Source organism: Stegodyphus dumicola, chromosome 9, assembly GCF_044657685.1.
Source record: "Stegodyphus dumicola isolate Sdum_Otavi_A_Nest chromosome 9, ASM4465768v1".
Lineage (NCBI taxonomy): Eukaryota > Metazoa > Arthropoda > Arachnida > Araneae > Eresidae > Stegodyphus > Stegodyphus dumicola.
The window spans coordinates 111,446,883-111,468,522 of NC_140776.1; the positions used below are offsets into that span (position 1 = coordinate 111,446,883).

At 31.3% G+C, this 21,640-nt stretch overlaps 1 protein-coding gene across 2 annotated transcripts in view; it reads right to left on the minus strand.

Moving 5' to 3' along the window:
* The window catches only part of LOC118193303 (signal-induced proliferation-associated 1-like protein 2), a 251,828-nt gene that overhangs the window by 34,125 nt on the left and 196,063 nt on the right, over positions 1-21,640 (minus strand). For both annotated transcript variants that reach the window (XM_085823912.1, XM_085823913.1), the window contains exons 15-19: positions 14,496-14,611; positions 14,259-14,408; positions 13,934-14,006; positions 10,615-11,215; positions 3,442-3,526 (exon numbers count right to left, since the gene is read on the minus strand). In XM_085823912.1, the coding sequence (XP_085680038.1) occupies positions 3,442-3,526; positions 10,615-11,215; positions 13,934-14,006; positions 14,259-14,408; positions 14,496-14,611 (1,025 nt within the window). The remainder of the gene's footprint in view (positions 1-3,441; positions 3,527-10,614; positions 11,216-13,933; positions 14,007-14,258; positions 14,409-14,495; positions 14,612-21,640) is intronic.

The window sequence follows — 21,640 nt, forward strand, 5'->3', positions numbered from 1 at the left end:
TTAAAACAGCTTCCATTTTAGCAGAGAAATGCGACAAGTATGAGGCTTTGCGAAGAGAAACGAGGAAGTTAGAACAGAGAGCGGGGTTAAAGAAACCATTTGAGAAAGATAGAGAGCGGTATATAAATTCTAACTGTAGTTATAATCAGAAAAGTAGTGGTCATCAAAGAATTAAATCAGAGGAGCATAGAAAAGTGGAGGCTCCTAAAAAAAAGCAAGTTTTCAATGAAGCAGGTTTCGAGAAACAGCGGAAAATAAGGTGTTACCAACGTGGAAAGGACGGACATATTCGACCTCACTGTTCATCGCTGGAAAAGAATAAGGCTAATCTGCTGAATAATCTAGGAACGGAGAGTTTAGGAAAATGTTTTGAGCCGTATTTCAAGAAAGCAATAATTAATGGGATAGAGAGAGAATATCTGAGAGATACTGGAGCTGGTATAGATCTGTGTAATAGCACTTGGATTAATACTAGTGACTTATTAGGGGAAACTGTATGGGTGAAACAGCCTTTGGACACAGAATGTAAATGTTTACCTATGGCGAAAGTCACCATTGAAGATGATTTTGGTGTGGTCACCACAAAGGCAGCGGTTACTCCGGTAGAGTTAGATAAGGAGTACTATTTGTTAGGAAATGAAACTGCACAGTTGATAGAGGAAATTAGGGAATGACCGGTTCTCTTAAATGTTGTGGAGACTCGCAGTCAGGCGCATGCGCGCAGGAGTTTAGAGAGAGCGAGTGCAAAAGACTTAGATTCCAGATCGGAAGAAAAGAAAGAGATAGAAAGTGAAAGGGCCATCAATAATGAGCATTCGGAAGAAAGGAAGTTAACCAGTAATACGGAGGAGGCAATTAAAATTGCAGACATCTGTTTAGACAGTTTAGAAGAAAGGTCTATCCTTGTGGATGTTTCGCCAGCAGAATTCTTGGAAGCACAAAAAACTTGCGCTAGTTTAGCGAACCTGTGGAAGAAAGGGGAAAGTGAAAATGAAAAAGAGTTTATAATAGTCAAGGAAAGACTATTCAGAGTGGCAGGTTCTAAAAAAGAGGAAGATAAGCATCAGCTGTGTGTGCCTCTCGTTTTTAGGAAAGGGATCTTGAAGTTATGCCACGAGGAAATCTCTGGTCATTTACGGGTAACAAAAACCAAGGATAGAGTTTTGACACACTATTTCTGGCCTAACTGCTACGAGGAAATTGAAGAATTTGTGAGGACCTGCGGTATTTGTCAGCGTGTAGGTCCCAATAAAGATAAAAAGAAAGCCCCTATGAAGATTGTGCCTGTTATATCAGAAGTGTTTAGCAGATTAAATATTGATGCAGTAGGACCTCTGATCCCTAGTTCGCATGAAAATAAATACTTAATTACGTCTTTTTGTGTTGCTTCCAAATATCCAGATGCCATTCCTGTACAGAATTTAAACTCTAAATGTGTGATTCCAGCCTTAATACAAATCTTTTCTAGATCAGGTTACCCTAAGGAAATTCAGTGTGATTTGGGTAGATTGTTTACCAGTGAACTTACATCTGAGTTTTATAGCTAGTTCGGAATTAAGGTGTATTATTTTTCTGTGTGCCACCCATCAAAGCAATTCTGTTGAAAGGTTGCATTCCACCTTGAAAAGGGTATTGAAGGCTTTGTGCTTGGAAAGCGGGAAGGACTGGGAAGAATGTTTGCCCTCAGAACTGTTAGACATAAGAGCACAGGTTTTAGTCCCTGCAAGTTAGTACATGAAAAAAATTTGAGAATGCCTCAAACGATTGTGTATGAAAACTGGCTAGAGGAAGAAAGTTGAGACCCCACTGTGGTCGAGTATGTTCTAGACTTAATAAACAGATTAAAGAAGTGTCAAGAGCTGGCTGTAGAGAGGATGAAAGAGTGTCAGAGTAAAAGGAAACTCTGGTATGATCGCAACACTGTTACGAGAAGGTTTGAGGTCGGAGATCTCGTGCTTATTTTAGCCATGTCTAAACCACACAAAATGGCTGTAAACTGGATAGAGCCAGGTAAAGTAACTAGTGTGATTTCCGAAACCAATTATACGGCAGAGGTTCCGGGTAAACGTAACAGTGATACCAATTGTCATTTCAATTTGATTGAACCTTATCACCAGCTCCCAGTGTTTGTGAATTTGATGAAAGAGGAAGTCATGGAGGATATCGAAAGAGAAGTTGATATTCCTTATCCTTTGGCTGATTCAACGCAGACTGATTCAAGGAAAATGATAGTTGTCGTAAAAGATTTTTGTAGTGTTCTGTCATTATACTATTTTAACTTCAAAATTGTTTGCATCGTGTGTTTCATTTTCAAAATGGTTGGAATCAAATGTTTTATGTTAAGTATTAGCATTTTGTAAACTGAAAAGGTACTTTGTGTGAGGAAGACAATAGCAGTATTTTAAATTATTTTTGTTGTATTTATGCGGTTATGTTATCTAGAAATAAGTGCAAGGTAATGTAACTGGCTTCTCTATTATCACTTGAATGGTTACCACTTGTGTTTTGAAAACAGTGAAAAGTATTTAGAATTTTTCCCTTCCATAGTCAAGAAAAATTCCTTTATGATGGGAGGAGTTGTGATAAGGTCGCATAAATCTACGACGAATGATTTCAAATTGCAAATTCAGAGTGCAATATATGTAATAATATTAAGTTGTAAAAAAATAGTTGTTATTAAAATAATATTAAATTGCTGGCAATGTTAAAAACGCTGGCTTGAGAGCCACGATTGATGTATAGAATTTGATTTTAGATTTAAGTTTTTTCTCTTCTGAATTGTATGTAGCCATATTTTTAGCATTCAATAAATTTTTTATGCTGCGTTTTGTTTTCAACCTGATGTCACAACCCAGGGTTTGCATAGCGGTTTTGGCCACTACACCACAATAACATTAGTTTTCACACTAATGTCCCAGGCATAGAAATTCTATATCATATTTCAAGGTTAAAATGCACTTCAAGATCTACAACTGATATTTGGATCTACTCTGTAGTGCAAACACTCCCTTTCAAAAAAAATTTCAGAGGCTTATAGAACTTAATAGGTCTCATGGAATCTTATAGGCAATGCTTTGTAAAAATGTTTCTCTATAAAATGCCATTTTATAAAGCTTTCACAAAGAAGAATTCTAGAGAAATTTTATAAAGCCTTTATAGATAGGTATTCTATAAAAAGCTTTGTAAAATATTCAAATTTTAATCAAAACAAATTTTTACAGAAAATCAATTTAAATCCTAAATTAGTTAAAAGATCGAATTATGCTCTTAAATAAAAATGTCTTCCCATACAACCCTCACTTCCGAGATCTGTGAATTATCTTAATTGTACAGCCACAAAAAATTTTACATATTATGTTACACAAATAAATAACATTATAAATTAATGCCACAAAAAATTTTACATATTATGCTACATAAATAAACAACATTATATAATACCTGGGTTGCTGGTTTATTGCATTAACCTTGGAATCTTGAATGTGCCTGTGTGGGCTACAGCTTACCCTTGACTCGCATAATTCATCTGCAAAATGTAATTATATTAGAATACACTGAATACAAATTTTTTTCTGAATCATAATGAAAAACACAATAATGTCAAAGTGAAATATGCTTCATATGTAGACTATACTCCTTATGCTAATAATTTAATTGCTCCTGCTCTGATATAATGATGTGTGAATATGTTAATTTTTCAGCTGTCAGCTGGATATTCCTGACCATGAAACAACTGGTACTTATTTTCCTTGGTGAGAAACTGGAACTGGCACATTTCGGGCTTTAGAAAGCACAATTTGTTGCCAAATGTTACATACATCCACGGAAGTGAAACTGACTATGGTAAATGATAATTTGGCAATTCATTCAATACATATACAACACAAGGTAATATCATTTTGTCCCCAATTTATTTAAAATAACAATATAATTCAACAGAACTTATTTAATATAATAGATATTAACTATTACATTTAGAACATTTAAGTAAGTAGTTTAAGTAACAACTCACATAAATATGCTGAAAATTTCTATATACTAACTTATTTCATACAACTGATTGATATTTTTAACACACACACAAATATATAAACACATTATTAATTTTTTACAGACTCTCTGACGGTCAAAGATCAGTAATTGCTGATAGTAATGCCTCGAATATCAAGTTAAATTTCTTTTTCTGTTGATGGAATATAGAAAGTTGTAAGCATAATGAGTATTTTACAATGAAAAACTGCTACACCATGTAGTTAAGAAAAAAGGACCATGCTCTCCTCCTACTACAAATGGCACAGTGTTGCCAAGCTTTGGTAGCCAAATGATGCGTGTTTTGTTTACCTCCAGAGCAAGTTAACAGCAGTAGCCAAGATGGTACTTCCACATATGACAGTTCCATACAAAATCAAAAAGCGGGTACACTTCCTCATAAAAGAAACCTTTCAATAACTTGTAATAGCAATTTTAATTATGAATTTGTTTATCTAATCTACTGGACTATAAAAATAAAGATTTTAGCAAAATGTTTATGTTATGCATAAAGAATGATGAATACCTTTACTTTTAAAATGTCAAAATATAGCTAAAATATCACACACTTTAAAGCTCAATTTCTTTATAACTAGCTGGTTTAAGTGTGAAAATCCGTATACTTCTTTCGATGCCCTTAATAGTGCATCCGCTTTTATGTCTAACTATCAAAATGTTTCAAATAAAATAAATTTTTTGTCATCCACATAACATTGTAATATGGACTTTTTAAAAAAATTTTAAGGAATAGGCATAGTTGCTCATTTTAAACTTACCATTTTATTTTTATATAATTGAAAAATAATCACTTTGGGTTTATATATCTTTAAAATGAAATTACCTTGAAATCCTGCAATCCCTGTTAAAATTAATACATACAGACCTATAGGCTAATAAGTAAACTTTTCCTTCATTTGTAACCATATAACGGGTGGCTATAATTAAACTGACAGTGCTCACAGTGTTCTGTAGTGCGATCTATTTGTGAGAATGCCGCCACATTTTGTAGAAAGATTAAACAAGATGGGAAACGAAGGATTCCTCGAAAAAAAAAAAAAAAAATTAGTTCCAAAAGTCACCGCTAGGGGAATATTTGGTGCTGTGTAATAGAAAATAGAGTGTTAACAAATGCAAATCAATACGGAAATTACCTTTTATTTTGCATTCAAATGAGGTTCAATGTGGCTGCCGTTGTTGTGGAACACATATTGCATTCTGTGCACAGTATGCACAACAGCAGAAAGTAACATGTATACAGGAATCTCCCGTACAGTCCATGATATGTTATCCTTCAACGTAGCCAGGTCCTGGACCACTCCTTGATAGACCTTGGACTTAAGATAACCCCATAGCCAGAAGTCGCATGGGGTAAAATCAGGCGACCGAGGTGGCCATGCAGTTGGAAAGTAGCAGCTAATGACTCTTTCTGTTGGGAATTTCTGTTGTAGCATCTATTGCACCCATACAGCAACGTGTGGAGGGGCTCCATCTTGCATGAAAATGATTTCCCCCAGGCATTGTCTTTGCTGAAGTGCCAAAACAACAAAGCTGTTCAACATGTGGCGATATTTCTCTCCGGTAACAGAACAGGTTTTCGGTCCTGTCGGGGTAATGTTCTCATAGAAGAATGGACCTACGATAAATTCCGCTGTGAACCCACACCAAACAGTTACCTTTGGTGAATATAAGAGAATTGCTGTGATTTGTCATCCCAAGTTCGGCAGTTCTGGGTATTCACAGTTCCATTCAGGTAAAAGTGGGCCTCGTCTCCCCATAAGATCATCCACCTCCATTCTGGCAAGAAAAGTGAGAGCAAAAGTCAATCGTTTATCATGGTCGGGGTACAGTAACTCCTGTACATGGCTGATCTTGTACGGATGGAAGTTGATAATCTTTCGTAAGATTTTCCATACCGTACTGTAAGGCATATCCATATTTAAGCCTCATGGAATAAGGCATATCCATAATAAAAGGTAATTTATTCCGTATTAATTTGCATTTGTTAACACTCTATTTTCTATTACACAGTGGCAAATATTCCCCCAGCGGTGAATTTTGGAACTAAATTTTTTTCGGAATCCTTCGTCTCCCGTCTTGTTTAATCTTCCTACAAAATGTGGCGTAATTCTCGCAAATAGATCGTGCTACAGAACACTGTGAGCACTGTCAGTTTAATTATGGCCACCCGGTATTTGTGCAACACAGGATGCAGGAATATCTGCCAATATGGCAAAAACACCATGTGCGGTCAGGTGATGTGAGCATGTGAACATGCCACTTCATCATGACAGCTTATTAAGAATTTGAAAATAGGGTGATCCACGGAGGTGAAATCCTTTTGTGCATTCTGTCATGGGAGGTCCTATCGGGACTGGTTCTCTTATTGATTGCAGATTGTTAAATGTTTTGCACTCAACTCTTTTCTTCCCAGAAATTTGAGGTTCAAGCTCCATTCCTAACCTCCCTAGGTCTCAATTAGCCAAAGAATGGCTTACAAGCACATCACAATATTTTATCTTAGTATTATAATTAAAAAGTGCCAAAACTGGTAAAATTGTTAAGAGATTGGTGCTAAGAGGAATTGGGTAAAATTCCTAAGGAAGATAATGAATGCTTTGATAAAATATATTCACTAGAAAATTTGAATTTTTTGATGAATGTATCTCCAAACATGTTTTAAGCCAAATGTTTGAAACTTGATGGCTAAATATAAATATAAAATTGTGTATGTTAAAAATATTCATAATCAAGCACATAGGCTGGCTAAGTTTTTAAAATAAGTATGTAAGAATAGAAAAGAGAGATCTTTATGGAGAACTTTTGAAGGAAAGCGGATTTTGAGATGCATATATAAATAATGCAAGTAATTTTCATTCAATTTATATTTATATGTACTTTTAATGTAAAAACATCAGAAACAGTACAAAGTCTTTAATCTGGACTTGTCGGGACTTTGGCGATTCCGGATTAGGGGTTTTTCCAGATTATATAACATCAATTTAAATCTAGTAAGATTGCATGCAGAAATTATAAAATTCAAAATATGAAACCGTAATTTATGAAATAAAGAGCAATTATGATCTAAAGGGTATCAAAATCATATTTATTTGTTTACTTTATTAAAAATTTCTTTTAATGTAAGTTGCTTCGTTTTTTGTGCTAATACTTTCTCTTTAATTCTATATACAGACATAATGTCTTGTTCAGTTCCACTGTTCAAGGTCCTGTAATTGCTGTGTGGAAAATACCGACTAAGTTGTCAATCGAAATTTTTTCGTTTTCAATAACCTCTCTGTCACTTTCTTCACTATCGGAAGCAGTACATCAAAACATGCTTTCGCTTTGTAGATCCTTTGGCAGCTCTAGAATTGGAAACTCTTTTTGACATAATCGAAAGTTCAAGCTTACTTTTTATATAATTGCTCTAACAGCCTGCAAAAAAATAATAAGCCGGATCCAATTAGAAAATTACGGAACAACGCAATCTGCAACATTAAATGAAATAGATAATTAGATAATTTTAGCTTAGCTTATACCATCTGTTATACATTAAACACGAATGCATAAACGTATTATGCGCATGCGTAAAGGTATTATGCGCATGCTCAGAATGTTTGTAGCTTTAAGGTCCGGATTATGGACGTCCGGATTAAAGACTTTGTACTGTACATGCCAAGTTACTGTAAATTTTGTCAAGAAATATAGTGAATGCGCAGAAATTAAAGATTTGCACTTGCTGAAAATAAAATAGATATGAGAATTTATGCATATCCTTGTAAAAATGCATGCATTTTAAATAAACATATAAATATTTATTATATCATTCATAAATGTATTTCAAAATGAAAGATTCATTCATTAAACTCCTGTGAATGTTATTGAAAAAATGTGCACAGTTGAAATCAAGGGATTTTTTTTGATTAAGTATTAAAAGAATTATTTTCTTACATTTTATTATAATTCAATTACAAGTAATAAATAATATTAACAAGAACACCTTTTCTTTATTCTCTTCAGAAATACTCTTAGAAAGTTAAGTGCATAGAAAATAAGAAATCAGCAGCAATATTTAATGTATTTCAGTAATTCACTATTAAAATAAAAGATGCTCTAATTTGAAATGAAACAAAATAGAGCATTAATTAGACAGTGACTATGATTTTTGATTTAAAAGATGCCTCAGAAGCTGATAATCATTTCATATTTGAGAAAGTATTTCAGGAAGAAGCTCTGTAAATAAAAAATGAAATAATACATGATTTTAATATTAATAACACAATAAACTTTGATTTTAATTTTTGTAATAGTTGACTGATAAAGTCAAATTGCCTTAAAATTTTTTTCTAATGTAATTAGTGAAAACTTGCAAAACCATTTCATTCAAATTAAAGTTGTTTTGGGAAAAGTATAGCATTTAATTCTGTGCAGAATGAAATGTTGTTTAAAAATGTATTCTTTCTTATATTAGGACACATAGAAAGAAAATACATACATTTATACTTTTATTTACAACATAATTACAAAATGTTTACCTTCAATTTTGTCAAAACGACACAGTTACTAGTTTTATTTAGAAAATAAACTTTGCATTTGATTTTTAGTGTTATTAAATCAACTTTACCAGTAGAAAACCATTTTAATATACACAAAACTTGTGCAGTTTACTCCAAGAATTACCAAATTTCCCTTCATCAACTAATTTTAATATAAACTACTATGTGCAATAAAATACAATTTGCATTAATAACTAATTCATTTAAGTTACAGAAAATTTATTTTGTAACTCAGCCCAGGATACTAATCTTTGGAAATCCCATTTCCTTATTAATTTTACCCCCTGAAACCTGGGATAGGGGAAAAATATGCAATGTACATTATCTCTGAAAAAATGGCTTAGTGGTACAACTTTTCAGTACCGACTTAAATCAGTGTGGCACATGGTCTTAAATGATAAAGAAAGCACATTCAAAAGAAATATGATTACACACTAATATAACTACATTATGCATTTTAGAGGAGTTTCCAATTTCAAAAATATTCCTTTTAATTACACAAAATGTTAACCATTTTATAACATTAACCAAAATCAGAAATTTTAAATCATATGCTAAAAAGGTTAGGTTAGGTTACATCTGAATATGGTAAAGCCACGACGGCTACGTGCCTAACAAAAGCGATGTATTCGATAAGAACTTTTTGATCATATGCTGAAAAACTCAGGGGTAAAAAACATGCTAGTAAATATGATATATATTAAAGTTAGATTACTTTTTAGTTATCTGAAACCCTAGTTTTAATATTTGATCAAACTGATATATTTTGGCATACAGTATAATAGTCAACCCATGCATATGGGTACCACACATGTTTGAGCACAAATGCATTTATACGCATTACATTTAGCCATCATTTCACTGAATAGTATCAACCTGCCACAAAAATGTTAATACATGTCACAAATTTTTTTTTTTTCTGTTTTTGCCCTCGCTACCTAGTAAAAATTTTCATTTCTTTCATAATATTTTATTGTTATTTATGAAATGTCCACACAGTCATTAAGAGGGCCAATTTGTTTTTATACCCCTATTCACAAAATTGAGAACTGCTGTTTTTCTGTGAGACAGCTGATAATCAGAAAGTACAAAAATAAATATAATAATACAATGAGAAAGAAGATATCTAAATCTATCAAAACAAGATGTATATTAGGCCAAACATGTCATTTTAAAAAACTATCAGAAACCACCTTTTACACAATAAATACTTACATATATAATAATCAGAGGTGGCTGAACTGTGGCTCTCACGTAAATACAATATATGTATGAAGCATGGTAAACTAAAACTGCTCAATGTCCAAAAGAAAGTAATTTATTTCATGTTTTAACAAAGTAAACTTAAACTGACCAATATTCAAACAAAATTATTTTATTTCATTTCTTGTTAGTTAAGAAATTTAACAATGGTATTAAAAACATAATAATAAAAGAAAAAATATTATAATGATTCTATCAAAAAAATTCTTTAAAGAAAATCTTCAATGAGCATGATGGGGAAATTTTTTAGGTAGCAGTGAAATGATTTGAGCCACTGTGGTGCAGATTTTAAAAGAAACCAAAATTTCATAAGCATTACAAAACTGAGATAGATTAACATTTACATGAAGGCATCACAGAAGAATTGGAGTATTTAAAAAATGAAAAAGAGTTACTTTTACCACATCAAAAGACACTGTCTTCCGAAACATCATACATGGATCATATACTGAAGGCAAACAGTCATTCAACGATTGTTTAGAATCAGATAATTCTTCCTATTTGAAACTTGTTTCACTACTTTGAATATGATGCAAATATGACTTGTGGCTTTGGAAAATCTAGTTGCAGCTTTCGAATTTTCTTAAATTCTAAAATGCAGTTCTTATTGACATGAAGTTCAGCTCCATCCTTGATATATATATATATATATATATATATATATGATTCACTTTTGCTGGAATCCGCACAAAATACAGTCTAGTTTCTAGTATACAATTGGAAACTTCCGCATAACAATTAATTAAAAAAATAATAATATGATATTCACCTGCACTACTTGTTCCTTGATGCCAATCACTGGAACTGTCAGAATGATAGTCAGAGTTAACACTTGAAGGAGATCTTTTGGCAAATGGAGTTCCTTGCTTAGATGAAGGAGAATGGGGGGATGTAGTATGAGATCGTGGATGAACTACTGAATTTTCAGATGGTGACTGACTTTTGGAAGAATGTGGACAGAGGACCATATGATGAGAATGGGATCTAGCATGGAATGGGGTTATTTCTGCCAAAGATAATTCACTTCGAGCAGACACCATGCCCCCGATGTGCATAAGGCGCTGAGATATGCCATTGCGATTTCTATCATGGAAGCTACGATGGAGTTGACTTTGTATATTTCCATATGTAGGCAAACCATGATCATGAGAACTTGAAGATGCACAGACAGGAGATGATCGAGAGGTAGGAAATGCAGTTCCAGTTTTGGGACTACTTTCTTTATCAACAGAAGTCAAGCTACCTACACCTCCGTAAGCAGTTATTCGAGATGGAAGTAATCCTTGAGAAGATTCTTGAATATTTCTCAAAGAGAGAATGGAATGATGCTGTATGTGGTCCCTCCGTGTTTCAGAAAAAATGTTTCGCACCTGTATAAAAGAAATGTAAATCTGATATGAAATAAGACAGCAACACCAGTTCAACTATGTATTCTAAAAAGACAACATAGAACAGTATACAGCGAAACAGAATCCAAGCACTTCTTGAACAAGACATTCTTTAAAGAGAACATTACTACTAAAAGTACACATAATATTAAATTACACATATCTTTCAAACTTTTTGTGTATTTTTGTTAAAAAACCCAGGCTAACCATAATAGTTAAACTGGAATGTTTCCTCAACTGTACAACTATTTGTTTCATATCTGAAATATTAAAATTTTTTACCAAGAATGCTGAATTTCCTCAAAACATAGTAAATCTAATAAATTTAATGAATAACTCATTATTCATTAAATTTATTAGATTTATTAGATTCATTAAATTATGTAAAACAATGAAATTAAAAAAAATAAATCTAAAAGTTTTCAGATTTTATATTACGCCCAAATGGGCCTTTAAAAAAAAAAAAAATTGTGTGTTAACCTTTATTTATTAAATAACCTGGTCTTCACACATAAACCATAAGATTCAATTCAACAGCAATATCACAAAATAATTTAAAAAGAGCATACCTTTAGAATTTCCGATACACAGTTTCACTTGTTGGGAGATAAATTCACCTGTACAGTGTTGCCATTACTCACTTTGTAATTGTTGAGTTTCTTAATCAAAAACTCATAAATGCTTTACAAAATAAGAAATAGTAAAAAAAATTCCAAATTTGGGCTTCTAGATGCCCATATTCAGGTAGAGACTTACCTCATTCAAAATTTGATGGCTCTAGGTACCGTTGTTTTATCACAATGCGAGAAATATATATTTATGCAGATTCTTTATTATCTAATTTTTTTATATATAATACAGGGTGATAATATTTGGTGGCAACAATTTGAAAAAAATGAAATGCCACAAAATGCCAGAACGAAATGAATAGCCCTTCTGGGCTAAAAACCTAATGTATATTTACACATAAGGCTACACAAGCTATAGCTCACAAAAAAACCTCTAGTTATCCAAAAATCATATTTGGCACTGACATTAATATCTGGACTTATAAACGACCCAATACTTCTAATAGCTTAATGCTTTACCAGGTCTAAATCTGGGCCTGAATGTATACCTTAATTATTATGTTGACCCTTATTCTTTTAAATGTTAAGGAAAAGAAAAATAATTCACAGAATGTAATTTTGTTAATTAATTTTAGGATATGATGACTAAATATAAATATCTTAGGAATGGATGCAAATTATAGACTTCTAATTTTTTAAATAAGCATAAATTTGAATACTTTGAAATATTACATACATTCATTTTCTTTCTTTCTTTTTTTACTAACTAAATTTTTACAAACATATATTACAGATTATAATCATGTATTATATAGATAAATTTAAATTCCACTGCAAGCATCAAAGCAAAGAATTAGAAGCTCTCATTTTAGAGCAATAAATATGAAAACAGAAACTAAACAGCTAAGAACCAGATTTTTTTATTAACAGAATAAAAAAATTTATCAACAAAATAAAAATCTTTTAAATAAATTTCAAGTTTTGCTTATTAAATACTGAACAAACATACACAAACAATAATAATATCACAAAGGAAAAAAAATACAAATTCATATTTATTTGCAGTCTGATATTTGTGAAGTTTGGTACCTGCAAAATGATTTTCATTTGTTACACTCTGCAATTCAAACATACTAACAGCTAAATATTAACTTCTCACACTTATATTTTGACATTTCTTTCAAATAATCTAACACATTTAATTAATCATTAAATAACTCACATTAATTTAAACTAAAAATACACAAATTACGAAAACTTTCAGAGCTTTCAGCGAAAATTTGTCAAGCAGGACAAAACTTGAGATAAATAGTAACACTCTTATTTATTAAATTTTTCTTCAATGTATACATATACACCCAATTGTACATAAACAATTATAAATTTCTTTACTTCTTACTACAGATTGACACTGAATGCTGTTTCGATTCCGATAAAGTTTGTAGCCTTGCAGAAAAATTACTGGAAATTATCTTCATCAAGGATTGCAGATGTTTATTAGTCAATCGAGTTCCTGTCATATTAATTTTCAACTGTGAAAAACCACTGTTTGCATATAAATATTTTCCCAAGCAAAGCAATTATTTTTATTCCCAAATTTCTAACTGAGCTTATTTATGACAAGCAGGAATAAAAGTTAATAAAACATGCATCTTCAAATTTTTTAACAAGATTTATATCACACTGTTAATTAATTAGCTAATGAAGTCTGAGTTTATAGATTTTCTGGTTTATTATTCCTGTTCATTTTTAATGGAAATAAAAATCAGAAATTCAAGACTTCAAATAACTAAAATCTTGAAATCTTTTCAACATGATATTAGCAAAAAATACACAAATGAAATGGCCACTCAAACCAATGCTTTAAAACATTTTTGTAATCAAAGTACGTGTTTATGACTAACAACTGCAAAAATGAAGGCCAGGTAAGGACTTCTGTGGATATGTCACAGAAATAAGATGAGAAAATAAAGTTTCCTATATAACAGAAGTTTCTCTGCAACTATTTTGAATTTAACCTGAAAAGCGTTAAAACAAATTCTATTACAGACACTATTAGAATGAATTCCAACTCAGACTAAAAAGCATGAACAAGTCATAACATAAAAATAATACTTAAAATCAAACATACATCTGATTTTGGAAGTATTCGATCCATTGATGGACTTCTGTTAGGGTGCTGGGAATTAGAATGAGCTTCTCTCCTAAACAACATAACATAAATTACAAATTAAAAAAAGGAAGAACTTGATATTAAATTTTCAAAACCTTTTACTTCATACAATTTCTTTAACAATTTATATTTTCTTAAAATGTATAAAATTTCATAGCAATATTCTCAAACAGAAATTCAGTACATGTTAATAAGATATTATGCACATCATTGCTGGAAAAGGAATTCTTTATACAGTCTCATTATCTAGAATTTACCTGTTAAAAGAACTCTTTATAATTACCTAGAATTCATTCGTTGTGAATGAAAAGCAGCTTGTTGTCGAGGTGTGGCCGTTTTATGATGACTGTCACCATGATCACATATGCCAATGTTTTCATAATCACCAATTCCACCGCCAGATAAGTAGCTACAATTCTGTAGGTTACAACCCCTAAAAGCACATATAAAAAAAATGAATTACAGTTAAAGTAAACATTGCTTGGAGAGGAGATGAAATGAATGTTGAAATTTAGCTTACTTCCGCGATGATCCATTAGGAAGAGGAGGTATAACTGTCACAGAAACAGTCATTGAAGTTTTAAGAAGATCAACCATTTGATCATATGTTAAAGTTGCGACAGCTACTTTGCATATCTGTAAAGATTTATAAGTTTAAATACTGAAATTTAAAATGCCAAAGAAGATTAATTTCAGTTAAAGGAAACATTACAAAATGTGCAAATTATGGCAAAGTATAAAAAAATCGTATATAATCTCATTGAATAATAATTTATTTTTAATACATCCCAAAATAAACTTTCCATGCTTCCAGTTACAGTTAATTGTTTAGGAAAGAAAGTTTTAAATAAAGGATAGAAATGGAAGGGAAATCTACTGGTAAGGTAAGGGATAATAAATTTCATAAACAGAAAAAATCGCAAATGATTACTATGTGTAACTTTCAAAATCTGAGATATTCAGCTATTGTATGATTAAATCAGCATTTTTCAAACTGTGATTCATGGACCAGAAGAGGTCCTTGGATACTACCTTTGTGGTTCTCTTAGATTTGCAAAAATTTTTGTTATTTGTACATGAAATCAAGAAGATTTTACATAATTTCTGGCTGATGACATGTGAATAAGTATATTAGAATATCTTTCAGATTTATTTAAAAAATTAAATGAACGAAATCTCTGTCTACAAGGTTTTATACAATTCGCAACGGCCACGAGAAATTAATGCGATTTCAGCAGTGCTTCTTAATTTTTAAGATAATTTACAATTTTAGCCAGAGCGTCCCGGAGCCCTAAATAAGATGAGCTCCAGTAATTCTTTTCATAAAACTGAACCCCTATTTAAAGAGAAAAAAATTTAGAATTCCTAACATTTTAGTTTAACACAAGCAGACCCTGCAATACTTTATTTCCCTAGAAATATGAACTCATGAGAACATGAGACATTCAAGTAAAGTCTCTTCACCCCTAACTTACATGTGGAAACCTTTCCCTTTAAGAAAAGCAATAAATTTGGGGGAGTTTGTTTCGGAACGCTTAAATTTCTTGCCATGCCATTCGTATCTAGTGTATTGTTATCGATGCTTACAGTTAGTTATTCTCGCAGGAAGGAAAATTTGTGTTCTTAAATGTGCGTTAAGTGACAGCGAATACAATAAGAGTGAAATACTGAGATAAACTGCTCAAGCACGTCCTATACATCGTCTTCCCACAGTATGCACTAATTGGGAAGGGGAAGTGTAACCAGCAACTTTGCTTTCATCCTTATAGGAGTCAGATTCAGGACTCATTCTACCCATGACACACATCTGCTTGATGCTTACAATTATATCAGCAGAGAGCCGCAGTCAAAGAGAACGGTCTCTCTCACCAAAATTCCCCTCATTTTTTGTTTCCACCCACTCATACCCTCATTCTGTTTCGCCCTGGAATTTTCATCAGCTATACTTTAAGTATATTTAATTTTTGTGATGATAAAAGAACTCCACCCCACACGATCAGAGCTTAAATTGAGCTGGAGCCCACCAGCGCTTCTTAGTTTTTGTAATAAATCATAATTCTAGCCAGAACGCAATGGAGCGATGAATAAGAAGGCTGCGGCACTTCTTTTATGTAACTGAATGACAATTTCAGTAGAAATTTTATCTCGAAAATTTTATTTCAACAATAAAATTATATTAAAATTGCATATTAAATTTCAATTTATCTCTTTACATTTTATTTAATTTTAATTATTTAATTACCTCAATCTTTAATTTTTTCAATAGATAATTATCTAATAATTATCAAATGAATTATAATTATATAATAATTATTGATTAAATAACAATTTATAAACATTAATTAAATAGCTACAAATTAATTTGATAATAATTTACTATTTAATTTAAAAATTATTAATGTGTTTAATAGTCATTTTATTTATTTATTTACTCTTGTTCCTCTTTACTGATGGTCTTCCATAGGGCTGCGGCACTTCTAATCTTAGAAATTAAGCCCTGGACGGTTATTCTATGCTACAAGAGTTGACAGCAAGTTGTGGGCCGCCAGATGTCGCTGCTATTGAAAAGCAGGTCTGCCCGACATCCTATATTCTCTGAGTACAGAAGTTGTCGAAAGTGCGCAAAAAAGTGTTCCGGCGTCATCAATCAGGGTTGTGCAGTTGACGTACTGAGTTGACAATGGCTTTGCATGTGTTTTTGGTGCTGATTTTTCTCATATTTAAACGAAGAATACGATCGTAGATCTCTGAATCGGTGGCAAATTTATAGAAAATATGTTGATGCTTTTGCTCTGCCAGAAGATGTTTTCATTGCATATTTCAGATTGCCAAAATTTATAATTATTTTAATTTGCGATGAACTGAGAGTGTATTTGGAGCCACATTCAGAAAACAAGAACGCAATTACTACTGAAAGAAAGGTTATTTATGCTATTCTTGAAATTATAGCTATAAATTGTAATTATATGCTTTAAAAATGTAGAAGATAATAAGTTTATTAACACATAAACCTTCTTCCTTTAATACAAATATAGACATCGAATAAGCTTCTACTCGATTTATGTACAGCAAGAATTACGTATATTTTACAATCTAAAAGTTGAATACATTACGAACAATACTGTACACAAAAAGGAATGTCATTCATTATTACGCGAAATTCACACTACTGTAAAATAAAATTTTTTTTTTAAATTATAAAACTGTAAAATAGCTTAATATTTTTTCAGTAGCAGTACTACTAGTGTGATACTTTTAAAAATAAGTTTTAGCCCAGAAGGGCTATTAATTTCGTTTTGCCATTTTGTGGCGTTTCACTTTTCAAATCGTTGCCACCAAATATTATCACACTGTTTTACATTTAAAGAAATTAAATAATGAGGAATCTGCATAAATGTATGAATATTTCTCGCACTATGATAAAACAACGGTACCTAGAGCCATGAAATTTTGAATAACATAATCCTCCATTCTAATATAGGCATCTGGAGGCCCAAATTTAAAACTGGAAATTTGTTTTATTTATCTATTTCATATTTTGTAAAGCATTTATGAGTGTTTGATTAAGAAATTCAACGATTTCAAAGCGAGCAATGGCAATATTGTACAGAAAATAATAATAATAATAATAATAAAGAGGAAAAAAAACCATTTTCATCCCCAGCACGCAAGACTATGTATCGGAAATTCTAAAGATATGCTCTTTTTAAATTATATGATACTGCTGTTGAATTGAATTTTATGTTTTAAGTGCGAAGAACATGATATTTAATAAATAAAAGTAACATGCAAAACGTTAAAAAAATGACCCTTTGGGAGTAACATAAAATCTGAAGCCTTTCAGATTCTTTTTTTTTTTTTTTTTTTTGTGTGTGTGTGTGTGTGTGTGTGTGTGTGAGTGTGTGTAAGTTTATTACGTTTTGAAAATGGTTTCTAAGGGAAACTGGCTTGTATACACCTTACATATGGGGAAAGCCATGAAAACGCCGATGTGGCCAGCTCGTTCATGGGATTCGAACCTTGGACCAAACTACCTGCGTTCAATGACTCTACCACGCAGCTGCTGGTGGGCTCATTAGCAGAATTATACTGCATTATGCTGTAAAGTAACAATGCTATAAAACTGAGGGTTTGTTCATGGAATAGTACTTTTGTAATCTATTAGTATTAGTATTAAAAAATCATTGTTTCTTTGCCAACAAAAAAACAAAAACTTTTCATAGCATTGTTCCTATTTTTATATTGTAAAAGAGATATTGATTATTATTAGTTTTCTATTTAATATGTTGAAACGCTGGTTTGACAAGCACTTCAACTGCAGGAGACCTACAATGATTATTTTTTAGTACTTGCATTGTGAAAATAATATTACTATCTTTTAATTATTTTCACAGAATAAAATCTTTTGAAAGGGAAGAATATTGAAAATAAGCAGTTCTTATATATATAAGAAATTAAAATAACAGCAATGTAATATTAAAAAAAAGTATTAGTAATTGTGTGACAAAAATTGCAATATGAATTAATCACAGATACAGGACAAATTAGTATAATTTTGGTTATATATTTTATATTGAAAAAATATTTTCTTTTATGTTAATTATAGAATAAATTATTTAAAATAAAACATTTTGATGCGTGTGATAGCTGAATGCAGCAGCAATCTGCCATACTGTAATAGCGAATGAATTTTATTTCTTTTCCCGAAAGAAATAATTTTCATAGGAAAAGAAAGTAAAAAGAGGAAAGAAATATTAAAAAAGAAATATTTTCTTTCTAATTTCTTACTTAAAGAAATATTTTTCTAATATTAACTGTAAAATAAATTGCGTGAAAACAGCTTAAATGTAAGCATATATATATAAAAAACCCCACACAACTTAGTTTGCTATCAGATTGTAATGCAAATTAATTTAAATGATTAAAATTGTTTATTTCTAAAAAGATTTGAAGTAAGCTTAATTCATTTACTCTTATCTATTTACCATTGCTTTCACGGTTTCCCACATCACTCTTTATTTCTTAGCCCTAAATTCCTACGTTAACTTTCCCCTTAAAAAACGGGATTTTCCTTCATATAACACAGCAGCATATTCTGCTGCATGTTGATCATAATACTGTTTAGTGCCATTTTTTCGAACTACAAATGTAGCGTGCGAGTTAGTGAAAATAATGGGAGAATATTCCTAGAACTTCAGCCAGCACGCGCTATAAATTTATTTACTCGTCTGTACTGCAAATGGTCTAAAGCTCCTTGTCCCCTTTTAGTAAAGTCAAATGGACCCACCCACCCACCAACTGAGGGCCACAGAATGGCTTTCTCCGATAAGTTGTGATGGTTGCCCATATAGTTTTTTTTTTTTTTTTAAGTCAATATTGTTCACTCAAGTTGTAGACAGATCCAGTGATCATAGAATAGGCGTCCTGGATTTGAGAAGAAATTTAATTTGTGAATTAGCTGTATAAAACAGCGAAATATTTCATCATTTCAATCTTAGAATAGTTTAGTAGAAAATTATATCACTGTTGGAAAAGAATTATGCAATAACATAGGTTCGCATTTCAAAACTCTGAGGTCACAGTTTGAAACGTAACTTTCCTAGTGGTAAATATAATGAATTTTCATGGGTTCTTGATCCTTTCCACCATGACTAATAACTAACTGTCATTGAAAATAACAAACTGTCATTGAATGAAAGAGAAAGTTAATTTAATTCTCAAATGACACCAGATTTAAATGAAATTCCAAAATGAATGTATGGTTAATTTCTGGACCTCATTACAAACTGAAAACAGAAAATGGTGAGCTGTGCTTTAAAAATTATAATTCAGTTTGCTTCAGTGTAAAGAAGTGTTTTCATTGCTAAATCAAAAAAAAAAAAAAAAAAAAAAAAAAAAAAAGGGGGGGGGGGGGAGGGCTGAAACTGGCCTGATGAATGTACCCATCTTAGATTTAAGCTTACTAGGAACATTCAAATATAAAACAGCTGTGCAAGGCTTCATCTCATTTCAAACATTTTTTTAATTAATGAGATGAATATTATCCAAACTCTGTTAGTTTTCAACTTTTAAAAATAAAACATAGCTTTCCTTCCATTAACTTAAATAAATAAAATCAAATGAATTTTAATTAATTGTATTTTAAAAATTAAAAAATACTAGTAGTGGCATATGCTACAAAAAATGTTTTCAAAGAGGACAAGTGTAAGGTGGTCAGAAGAACAATCTCATTGATAAAAGTGGTCTCCACTTGAAAAGTTTGATAACTGCTGGTACAGGTAGTTAATTTGAATTTTATTTTTTTTCTCACTCTTTAAAAAATCTCTTATCTCTCTTTAAAAGTCTAGAATCTCTTATCTCTCTTTAAGTCTAGAATCTCTTATCTCTCTTTTAAAATCTAGAAGGACCACAAGGGCAGTTTTCAAGGAGTACTTGTTCTCTTTGGCCCCAGATTAAGCAATGCTGCTGCAGTCTGTATTGTTAACACTCACAATTACAGGATATGTTACATGAAGGATACATACAAGATTAATCCTGTAATGTGTTACATTAAGGATACACAATTACAGGATATGTTACTGATCTTAGATAATGATCCTATTTCCAAATGCCTGAAGCACTAACTTATTTGGAAACAACACAGTGTTTCCAAATAAGTTAGTGCTTCAGGCATTTGGAACAACTCACCATGGATTAACCACAGCGAGATGATCTTATCAATCATTTCACTGAAGGAAAGATAATCACAATACTACTAAATGGTTATTAAACATTACATCAAACAATTTTGTAAAACAGTAGATGGTGTTTTACATGACTGCAATTATCATTGGGATATTGTTATTGAATTGCCAAAGTGCTGTCCTTTTGTATATGAAACCATGAACATACATTGCTTACTGTGCTAAAAAATTCAATCAATTTGATCAAAATAATATAGAATAACTTTCTTAAACTGGAATAAATACTGTCTATAATATATGAAACTGAAATATATACTATGAACTGAAATAAATACCGTCATGTAAAGGATACAGTTTACAAATAAGTTATAAAAAAAGCATTAATTACAGAGAAATATCTCCAAGTAAGGGGTTAAGTGATCAACTATCTTGGTTTTGATTTTAGTCAAATATCTTGGTTTTGATTTAGTCAAGATTTTAGTCAGATTTAGTTATTGAAAATAATTTTCAATTTTCAATAATGTTTCTAAGAGGATCGGACAGAGGTTTTTCAGGAGCAAAAAAATTCCCTGAAAACATTTTTGCCACACTGAGGTTGTTTTTGCCTAATTTTAAATTTTACACTGGTGAGTTTTCTTCCAAGGTGAGATATCTTCTGAGTATTAAGGTTAGAAGTACATCATTAGTCAAATAATTTCTAGAAACATTACAAAACATTCATAAACAAACTTTCACACTTCCTTAGTTAAAATGTTGTGAAAGTGCCTATTTATATTTTCTATCTACATATTTATATTTCTAGCATTAAATTGGTTAAATTCCATTGCCATTTTGGATCATATTTCTTCTCATCATTAAATGTTATCAAAATAGCTAAGCAGAAATGTGATCACATTAAAGCACACCTACTGTATAAGGAATTCTTATAGACAGAATATTCATTACTAAATCAGCAGGATAGAATATTTGAAGAAATTAAAAT